The 10842-nt window shown below is 47.5% G+C and overlaps 1 protein-coding gene across 1 annotated transcript; it reads right to left on the reverse strand.

Annotated features, from left to right (window-relative positions):
* Positions 1 to 860: 860 nt before the first annotated feature.
* On the reverse strand, positions 861 to 4430 carry LOC125353497 (smad nuclear-interacting protein 1-like; the record flags this gene model as incomplete). The annotated part of the gene is made up of 2 exons (XM_048349202.1): positions 3258 to 4430; positions 861 to 890 (listed from the first exon to the last, which is right to left on the reverse strand). Coding segments are annotated over exons 1-2 (1203 nt in total), but the record flags the coding sequence as incomplete, so codon positions are not given.
* Between the last annotated feature and the right edge of the window lie 6412 nt (positions 4431 to 10842).

Here is a 10842-nt window from a genome sequence, read left to right on the forward strand (position 1 = left end):
GTCCTGGCTGGGGACCGGGGATGGGGTGGGGGCCCACGACCCCTGTTGCATCTGCCGTTCTTGCAGCTTGAGTCGGGCCTCCTCTTCATCCTGCCGTTTCTTGTCTTCACAGGCCCTGGTCATTTCCCGGGCTAAGTTGCTGACAAGATCCCGCATTTCCTGCAAGGCTCGCTCAGCCTCAGCTTGGTTTTCTGCCGTGGGATAGCCACTCTCTGATGCAGCACCAATGATCCCAGAGATCAGGCTGCAGAGCTGGTTGGCCCGGGTGCGGAAGGCAGCCAGGCGGCCCACCCGTAGGTCCCTGTGCTGCTGGTCAGAGGCGCCCAGCTGCTGGCTGAGCCGCAGCACCTCCTCCTGGAGGGCGAAAAGGCTCCGAAGCCGCACCTGGCCTTCCTCCTCCTGCAGCCGCTCCAGCTCTGCCTGTTTCCTGCGATGTCGCTCTGCCTCCCGAAGCTTCAGGTCGAGAATCTCGGCTCTGTGGCGATGCTCAGCTTTGAGCTTCTCCTGCTGGCTCAGGGCTTCTCTAGTATTCTTCTCCATGACTTCCCGCAAGTCCTGTAATTCTTTCTGTCGCTTCAGTGCTTGCTGTTCATCAAACCGTCTCAGCTGTTCACGCGCCATCTCTGAGAAGGCTCGCAACTTCCTCTCTTGCTCCTCCTGCCACATGATGGCTAGAGCGACAGCTCCTCAGACCCGGATCCACCTGAATTTCTAAGCACCACAGCCTCCTGGCGTCCAAACCTCCAGAGGCCTGGTTTGGCTCCGGCCCTCTCCTCTGGCTGGTCTGCTTGTCTCCGCACTGCTCCCTCGGCTGGCTGGCTGGCTGGCTGGCTGGTCGGCTGGTCACCTCCTTCCTCCTCCTCCTGCTCTTCTCTTCTCTCCTCCTCCTTTTCCTCTGGAAGTCCTGCCCTTTTTATCTTGCCACCTAGGCAGTCTGAGGGTGGAGCTTCCGGTCCCCTCAAGGTGGGGCGGGATCTCCTCTTTCTTTCCCACTGGGGCGTGGCAATTACACCAATGTGGGGAGGGGCTTCTTCCCCTCAGGTTATTCCACACATCAGTGCTCATTTGCATGGTTAGCAAGTATTCCACAAAACTTGATGACTGTAACTTGGAGGTCAGATCTGGCCAGGACCATCATTGGCCGTTGAGGGGTGTCAAGTTGTCTCCATCTCAGTTAAAGAGCCCGAAGCCCACTCCATCTTCGCTAAGATCTCCCCGTCCCTATGCAGGGAAGTCTGCCTTTCCTGGGATAAGGTTGTGTAAACTCAGTGACCACCTGAGTAGTGGAATGTTCAAGGTGAAACCTGTGTCCTCCCTTGAGTAGGCGTTTCCACCTGCATCACATGAGCCCCGGCAAATCCATGCCCCAAGTCTGAACTCAAATGATAGGTTGCTTCAAACAGTTGCTAGGAGGCAGATTGTAACTCCATTGGCCACCTGCATGTGACCTGGCATGCTCTGTAAGGGTTGTAAGCTCACTGGCCACGTGGTGTTTACCTTTAGAACCCACCCTGAGTGTGGCCCAGGGACCAAGGTCCTAGTTCACGAGTCTAGGCTGAGGCCCTGGCCGGGCAGCCTGCTTTTTAAGGTTGCTGGGTCGTGACCCTGGGTGGTCATTATACTTTTTCCTTCCCCAATAAACCCATCTTTTTACTTGAGACTGTCTCTCAGTGGTGGACTCTTGGAGGGATAGGAGATTTCCCATACACACACTCGGACCCCATTACATTCTGGTCCCCTCCCTTGGGCAGACCCCATTACAATTACCATTGGACATAGCTGTTGATGTAGTCTAGGAATGTATAGCCCATTGCCCAGGTTTTTCCACATAGGTGGTACCATGATATCATGGTACCACCATGTCACTACCTGGGAGTTATCGCTGCTCTTTATCTTCAGCACTGTTATGCTTGGTGCCACCTAATGGCCCTCATTCTAGATAGCTAATTCTTGGGGGCCTTGTCAGCTGGCAGCCTGCTTGCCCACCTGAATTCTGGTGACTGGTGGGGGCAGTCCGGGCCCCCTGTGAGGTCCTGACCTTTGCTCTGGTGTGTGGTGGGGGTGGGGTGAGATTGAGCTGAGTGGAAGTAGTCCTAGCTAGCTAATTCTGAATGCACTTGCTGATCTTGGTTGTCTTGAGTCCACTGGGCATTGGCCACTCAACCTTTGTTGCACATTGTTGTATTTCGAGAGCAAGAATAATCCGTTGAGGCACAACTTAAGGTGGGAAGGAGTTTTATTTCCAAAGGGATTTTATTTACAATGTAAAGCCCAGAACCAGAGCCACCTCCACCTCCTGATGCTTGCCTGCGATTACCTTATCCTGGGTGAGTTACCCAGAACCCAGGCCTGAGACCTGTCTTGACCTGAACTCTGATCCTCCACTTTAATTTCTTCTATTTTCTGTTTTGTTTTTGTGGAGGAAAGGGACAGTTTATTGTACTGTTGTACCAAGTCGCGAAACCACCACCAAGAAGACCACCGAGACTCAGATATTCTGAAATGCAAAAGCAAGGCAAGGCTTTATTTAAGCGAGCTGCAACTCGGGCCTCGTCCTACCCACCAACACAGCGGAGGTTAGGAGGGAGCCCTGAGCTGTGATTACACAGGGCTTATACAGGCAAAGAACAAAGTTACAACAATCAGGTGTTCAAGCAAGCAAGATTCGGATACAGGTACAAATCTGATTGGCTCAGGGTTTAAGGCACCCCTGGGGTGGTCAGAGTTAAGCATTCCCAGCGGTTAGAGTTCTAGACTGACTGGGCCCTAATGGGCTTATCCTGGGTCTGCTCACAGGGCCTGCTTATCTCAGGTTCACGTGGTAAAGTGGGGTTCACGTGGTAAAATGGGGCCTGACTTCAAAGTCTGTCACTTCAGTATAACACATAGCAACCACAATTCTAGGAAGTTGAGTTTCAGCTTCATATTCCTAACCACAACACAGAACAACTGGACATTCTCATGTCAAGCTTAAAGGAAAAATGGGAATACCCTGTATCAAAGTCACAGGAAAATCTCTTCCACTTGATAATCTCTGGTTTCCAGTTGACTGGATGTGTTTCCTCCATCGCCATTTCCTCTTCTCCTTACACTTTAATGGTTTTATCCGCTTCCACTGTCAGTAACCGAGTATCTGACTGGTCAAAAGCACAAGCAAAGATTCCTGACTCACTGTACCATGAACCAGGCTGTATGGCCGTATGGACTCTCTGGAAATTGTAGCCTCTTCTCTAATGCCAAAGATGCATGGTGGGGTTGTCTAGTTCAGAGGTATCCGATGATTCATGGAGCAAGACATACTCTCTACTACTAAATCCAAACTTAAGTACATCCTTCTCTTTCAGTTCATAGTATCTCTGTGGCTCCAAACGCTTATTATTCAAGAAGGTTCCGTTTCCCGAGCCAAGGTCAATGATGTAGGGCTTTACCCTCCGGCCAACTGTGCCATCAGCATGGGTGTACTCCACAAGCCGATACTGAAAGACGGCATGCTGCTTTGAACAAGAGGGATGATCAATGGGAATGTCTGCAATGCGCCGGTCTCGACCCAAAAGATAGGCACTCTGTCGATGAATGTACATGACAGGAAGTACCCCATCGTTTTTAAAAGGGTATAGCCGCCAGCGTTTTTGGGGGATACGCGCTTCTGGGGGCTCACTGTACTTAATGACCACACCCCGGAAGGTGTTAGTGTCCTCCAGAAGTGCCCCAGAAAGTTCAAAGCTTGGTTTTTCTTTAACGGGCACTTCCTTGCTTCTGCTGTTGCCACCAGGTTGAGGAGCCGTCTCTCCAGCCTCATTAGCACTGCCACTGATTGCATTCTTCAGGCGGTGCTCCCGGTGCCTGGCATTACAAAACTCCGGCTCCTCCTCTACAGCCTGCAAGTCCTGGCTGTCTCGATCCCGGCCACCTGCGGGCCTTGCATCAGAGCTCCTCCTGTGGCGTGAGTGGCCACCATGCTTGTCTCCATCACTGTTTCTAGATCTCCTGTGTTCCTGGGGTGATGGGGCCGGGTGCGGTCGGTCCTCTCGTCCTCTCCGGGGCCGACCCTCCCCTTCCTGCTTCACCTTGACTGTTGAGTGGTGAGGACTCCGGCTTCTCTTAGTTCCAGGGGACTTGCTGCTTCTCCCTGAGGACTTGATTTCCTTTTTGGATGGGGACTGGCTGGTTCCCCGGGCTTGGCACGGGGTTTCCGGGCTGAGGCGCTCCCGCTTCCCCACCACAGCTGGTGCCATCTTCACCCCGGCTTCGTTCCGGTGCCTCCTCCGGCCCCTGCCTTCCTCCCGCTGCTGGGACCCAGCAAACACCCCCTCTCCGGAAGTCCTGCCCTTTTTATCTCTCCGTCCAGGCAGTCCGGGGGTGGAACTTCCGGTCCCCTCCACGTGGGGGCGGGATCTCCTCTTTCTTCTGCAGTGGGGCGTGTCAATCATGCCAATGTGGGGTGGGGCTTCTGCCCCTCAGGTTTTTACACACATTAGTGCTCATTTCCATGGTTAGCAAGTATTCCCCAAAACTTGATTACCATTGGACACGGCTGTTTATGTATTATAATCCATCGAGGCACAACTTAAGGTAGGAAGGGGTTTTATTTGCAAAGGGATTTTATTTACAATCTAAAATCCAGAACCAGAGCCACCTCCACCTCCTGGTGCGTACCTGTGACTACCTTATCCTGGATTAGTTACCCAGAACCCAGACCCGAGTAAAACTTGGACCATTGCCCAGGTTTTTCCTCTTCAGTGGGTACCATGATATCGTGGTGCCACCACATGTCACTACCTGGGAGTTATCGCTGCTCTTTATCTTCAGCAATGAGATGCTTGGTGCCACCAAATGGCCCTGGTTCTAGATGGCTAATTCTTGAGGGCCTTGTTGCCTGGCAGCGTGCTGGAAGGCGGGGGGCAGCCCTGTGAGGTAATTCTGAGTGTTTGGATTTGCTGATCTTGGCTTGCTTGAAAGCAGAATAAACTCAGGCAGTGACCTAATGAGATTTTTAACTGGTAGGCCATTGCTTCTAAGATTTTTGCCTGGCGTCTAGTAGGATATTGTAGTGGAAGGAAAACTAGGATTTTTTTTTTTTAAAGAGAATTCATTCCCAATTGCTTGCTATCTCAGTTTTTATATGTTGGCTCCCAGGAAACTGTTGGAAGCTCTGCTCACCCACTCTCAAGAGCCTGTTCACCTTCTAGCATTTACCTTTCAACAGACTGGTGCTGTTGTAAGGAAACTCAGTTGAAGACTCAGTGGAAAGGCTTCTCTTTGGAAAGGCAGTTGAAGACTCAGTGGAAAGGCTTCTCTTTGGAAAGGCAAAGTACTGTGTGGGCTCTGTGCTGCTTCTGAGGCCATACTTTTCTGGTCAGTTTGAGTTTCCAGGAAGTCACAGCTGGAACTGAACTGGGGAAGGTGTATACAGGCTACCCAGGTGGGACTCGAACCCAAGACAAAGTCACCAACACTCAATTGGGGAACTCAAGCTTCAGCTGGGCTGTTTTTAAAGGCAAAAACCACATGCAGACGGCAGTGTACATGAAAGCAAGCAGGTGTACCAAAGCAGAGTTGGCAGTTAGTGAGTCCCAATTTCGGGTTGAACTGATACTGACAAGAACACATTCCAAGCTTTCCAGGCTCTTCCTGAGTTTTACTGCTATTTTCTGAATTCCAGTAACCTGGTGTTGAACTCCTTAATTTTAAGTATTTCTGGCATTTTCCCCATCCCCAATAGGGCTTTGTATATGGGCCGGTGGTGGGGGTGAGGGGGTGGTTATTAGTCTGGATGTCACAAAGAGATCACATGACAAGAGACATCAGAAGCATGCTGCTATAACTTGTTCACTAAAAATACTTGGATTTTGAGAGGCCACCTCCCAGTCTTGTTGTTTCAAGAACTTTGTTTTGACAACCCCAGATAAGAGGCCTTTCTTCATACATGGAAGGTGTTACATTGGCCATTTGAGTGCTATGTCTATTACAACAGAGCTATTTACAGACAGCCTTCAGTATGCGTGTAAGTGGAATCCTAAGAGACTTCACTGAAATTGTGATCTAAGGCAGCCTCACTAAGGAGAATTGAAGTAGTATCTTCAACATGTTCCTGACCTCTCTTTAACTGAAGTATTTCTATACATACTTTTTTAATTAGTGGAAACTGAGGAATTGATCCTGCCAGTGCCAAGAGTGAAAGAGTACTTACTAGATGAAGCGCCAGTGCATGGAAAATCTCCTTTGAGATTGGCATATTACCTTTTAACAGACTGTTTGGTTCTGTTGCAAGGAAACTCAGTTGAAAGAGGCCATCACTTGAAAGGCCAGATTATGAGTCTTTATTGGAGAGCTGGTGGACTGCTGGTGGGCTTTGTCTCAAAGACCAGCAGCCCCGAGTGCAGCTAACACAAGCTTATAAAGCTCAAAAACCACAGCAGGTGTATGGAATTTATCCTAACAAAAATAGAAGAAAACCAGATAAGGATACTTAAGAAAGGTGTTAAAGAATAAGCAAAAGCGAATCAAATGTGGACACAGTGAAAGGAATTGGAGGACCAGTTTGAAAAGGCCTAAGTGACTCCATCTTAAAAATCTAAGCTTGCTCACCCCTAAATCAGGAGGTTACACAGAAAGCGGGCACAAAACATTTTTTGAGAAAAACTGCTGAATGTCTCAAATGGAGGATGTATGTATTATATATAAACAGAGATTGAAGTTTAACTTTAGGAATGAGGTTTAGCCCTCTGCTAACAAAGTTTTACTATAGCCCACTGCTAACAGAGTTAACTATGGCCCTCTGCTAACAAAGTTAACTACAGATAAGATTAGCCTATTTCCCACTACTTGCTTAGTGTGATGTATTGTTAATCAAACATATGCCTGACTGTGTGGAAGTTTCTCCAGATTGCTTAAGAGTTGTTTGTTTCATGATATAAAAAGACTGCTAGATTGTGACTCGGGACCTCTGAGTGTTATCAGCGGAGGTCCGAGCTAGCTCTCAATAAACGCCTCTTTGCTGTTTACATCGGTCTTGGTCTCTGGTGGTCTTTCCAGGAGTCCTGAACGCGAGCATAACACAGCTGTCAAAGGGAAGTAAGACTTCGCTGGAACTTAACAACTTGACACACTTGTAAAGCAAAGAATGTCCTCTCTTCTCAAGGCATATGGCTTCAACCCAGTCTCCTTAGCTTCTGTTCCATAGAGACTTATTACCCAAAGGCTCTGAGCCTCGATGTCATCCAAAATTTGTTCTCAATGGCTACACTTGATTCATTTGGTGTAGGCTTACAATAGAAAGAAGCCTTATAACTTACAAGGTAAATGGTCACGATTCTGAGGGCTAAGAGCCTCGGATGACTGCCTCTTTGTAACTTTCAGTCTTACCATTCTCATAGGGCACAGTGTTCTTCTGTGAACACCTGAGGTGCTGAATAGGTGGGACAGCAGGGCGAGGAAAGATCAGAGGGAATTAGGGGACACTTCTGTGTTAGCATTTCCCTAGCCTCAAGTCCTCAGCTCCTTCCTTTAGCCCCCAGATTCACCCAAACCTGAACTCCCCGCCCTAGAGCTATAATGGGCCACTCCCACTCACCATTTAGACATACCTACTTCCCCTTTAGCCCCAGAGCTATATAAGCTGCCACCTGGATAAGGTGCAGGTGCCATGTAGCTCCCTCTCCCATGGGAACTATGGCCCTTATGAACCTTCTCTTGCTGCCTGTGATCTCTGCATGGTCCCCTGGGAAGGCTGGGACATATCTGTTTATCCTGGACTCCTCCTACCTCTACGCTCTGCCCTCCCATTCTGATTCTTGCTCACTGAATCCACTAGCAAGGGAGTTGATATCTCAAGGTAGAGTTGCTTTAGAGCAGAGTGCCCTAGTTATCTGCTGCCCATGTTTTCCTGGGGGCAATATACTCTTGTCTCAGAGCTAAGCAGATCATTCCAAATAAGAGTGGAAGCTTACATTTCTAGAACAAATACCGAGGACAGTAAAGGCTGTAGCTATCATGTTTAAGATTCTTTTTCCAGCCACCTTGTGTTAATGAAGTGCTAGTGTGCACTATAAACAATCTCAAAAGCAGTTTTAAAATGGAGATCCTGGAAGACTACAATGGAGGCCTCCCCTTGGGCCTAGGCTCTAAGGTGGAAAGCACGTTCAGGGCCTTGCTCCTTTCTCTCTTCACTGGGCGGTAGCAGTGGGTACCAGTACCCATGTCAACCCTGCAGCCTCCTCTTCAACTTCCTGTTTTCATAGGGCAAATAGACATTTTGTATGTGTAAATATGAATTTTACATGATTTATTTGACCTGTTGCACTGGCTTTGGCCTCTCGTGCAATGGGTAGAAATGGTGAGATACACTGCTGCCTCATTGTGTAATCTTGGGGGGGGGGAAGATGTTATGATGAATATTTTGAGTGACAAGCTTCTACAAGCCAAGGGTTTCTTTTTGTATTCCCACTTTGTGCTGAACTACTGCATAAATATTAAGCCCAACCTGTGCTGTCCTTGAATCCAGTGAGGTGATGTCTAGTCTATTAGGTATTCCTGGAATAAATTCCACATGGGCTTGCTGGTGTGAGTGCCCTTGCTGGGCTTGGTTTGCTGGAAGCTGATGGATTTTCTTGCAATATCTAGGTAGATGAGGCATGTGGGCACGGTTTCACTTAGTTTTAGCTAATGATGTCAGAATTATTGCATCATCAAAACAAATTTGGGAAAATGTTCTGAAATCTTAAGATCACCGAAGCAAACTTAAGACATGTGATAATCAAAGTCCTGCAAGTTGTGAAAAACTAAGCATGCAGTGAAGGTATTAGGGGAAACACTGAGAGGGAGATGGATCCTAGAATCTGAGAGCTGTCAGCAACCTGTGACTATCTCTGTAACTAGAGCAATGGAGAACAGTGAGTGACTGGGCAATACAGTTTTAAGGAAGTTCTCAAACCAGAGGTCAGCAGGAGTCCCACACCTCCAAAGAACATCCTTGAATCGGTATCTATGCCATGTGTGTTTTAGTCAGTAAGCCATGAGAAGATTGGCTCCAAGATGAAGCAGTGACTTCAAAACACAGCAGCAGGAGACCTTGCTTTCACATGGCTGCAGTCCCATACTTGACACAGATGACTCTTAATACTTATGTCAGGCTTGTCTCTGACATAGCTTCAGACCTGGAAGGGAAATCTGCATGACACTATCCTAATTCTTTAGGCTACCTGCTCCTGATGAACTGGAGCAGATTTCCTTGGAAGTGAGAACACTGATGAATACAGCATTGTGCTTTCGTGCTTGTCACTGCTGCCACTGTTCAAGAATGAACGCCTAGTCTCCTAGGTTTTAGGCTGGTGTGGGCTCCTATGTTAAGAGCTGTGTTGTGCTGATGCATTGAGGAAATGGATGGCCAAAATGAGGGTGGGGTTCTAGGAAACGGGGAGCTAGCACTGAGCAGCCTGTCTCGGGCAAAGTGGGCACTGATGGGTAACACAGACTGTGCATCCTACTCAGACCTGACATCAACACCCATCTGCTATAATTTCTTGGAGCAGAAAGTACATGGAGTTCTTGGGCTTAAGGACTCATGTGTTACCATTCCTGATTTGAAGGAGCATGAACTATAGATTGCCACCGTCTTCAGGGCACTCCTAAGTGCTTAGGCTTTGTGCAATTAAGACACAACTGAAGAAAGAATGCAGCACAGGTGCCACATTCAGTCTTTAATCCTCTTGAGTGGCTCTTGGTCAGGGCTGTAGTGTATAAGAGAAGAGCTAGTCTCCTCTTCCTCCAGTGTGATCCTGTATTACTTCTGGTACTGGGATATCCCACTGATGTTGGACTTGAACACAGCTAACCATAATCCTTCTCCAAGAGCTACCATAATTCTGTTTTACCTTATCTTGGCCAATGGCCTACCTTGAAAAATAAGTAGACTCCCATAATAGATGCAAGTTGAAGTCAAAGATTTGACTCATTTCTCCTTCAGGCTGTCAACACCAATCTTACAAAAGATGTCCAAATACAGAGTATATGAAATCTTGGCACATGCAAGATTCTCCCATGGGTTTGCACTCATACTTAATTTTTGGAAGGAAACTTGAGATTGGTTTATACTTTGGTCATGTTCACCATAGAAATCTTGGAGGTTCTGAGTCTTGATTAAAATCCTGAACTTCTCTTGAAGTTGGGGCTAATGGACAGCAGTTACTACTTTATGTCCTGGAAGAAAGCTCTCCTCTCCAGCATAGACTTAAAGCAGGACTAACTTCTTCAGCTAGTATTTGCTGATGGAAAGGATGTTTATCTTCAGGTGTAGTGTTGTACAAGGTCATAGGCTACAGCTTGATTTTTCTTTGGTTCTTCTTGGTCATTTAGCAATAATAGGGGAGAAACTTGTGTGGGGCATCTTAGAAAATGAGTATTTGTGGCTCAAGCTTTGTCCTCTTGATACATTTCACCCAAAGTAGATTTTGATAGTGGCAAGAATTGATGGCAAGACTGAATTCATTGGGTGGGATGATGGAACTCAAGATTCTGGTGTGATCATGCCAGAAGCTTTCTTTAGCACTTGTGAACTTTTGTCCTCAGATATGACTGGTAATCAAGTCCAGCTTCACTTAAATTTCAGAGATGCCTGTCAGGCTTGAGTAATGATATAGCCTCTCATTCTAATTATCATCATTGAACAGTTACACGAGAACACTGGCCTGACTAAAACTATGTAGAAACCTTAGGAATTTACCAAGTTCCTGGATGAGAGGTTCGAGTACTGGAATCTGAAGATGTAGCCACAGATTAGGTTTTCTGGAAAATGTCTTTGTCTCTGTATGAGAAATCATTTACACACTCATAGTCCCCATTCCA

This window comes from Perognathus longimembris, chromosome 6 (genome assembly GCF_023159225.1).
Source record: "Perognathus longimembris pacificus isolate PPM17 chromosome 6, ASM2315922v1, whole genome shotgun sequence".
NCBI lineage: Eukaryota > Metazoa > Chordata > Mammalia > Rodentia > Heteromyidae > Perognathus > Perognathus longimembris.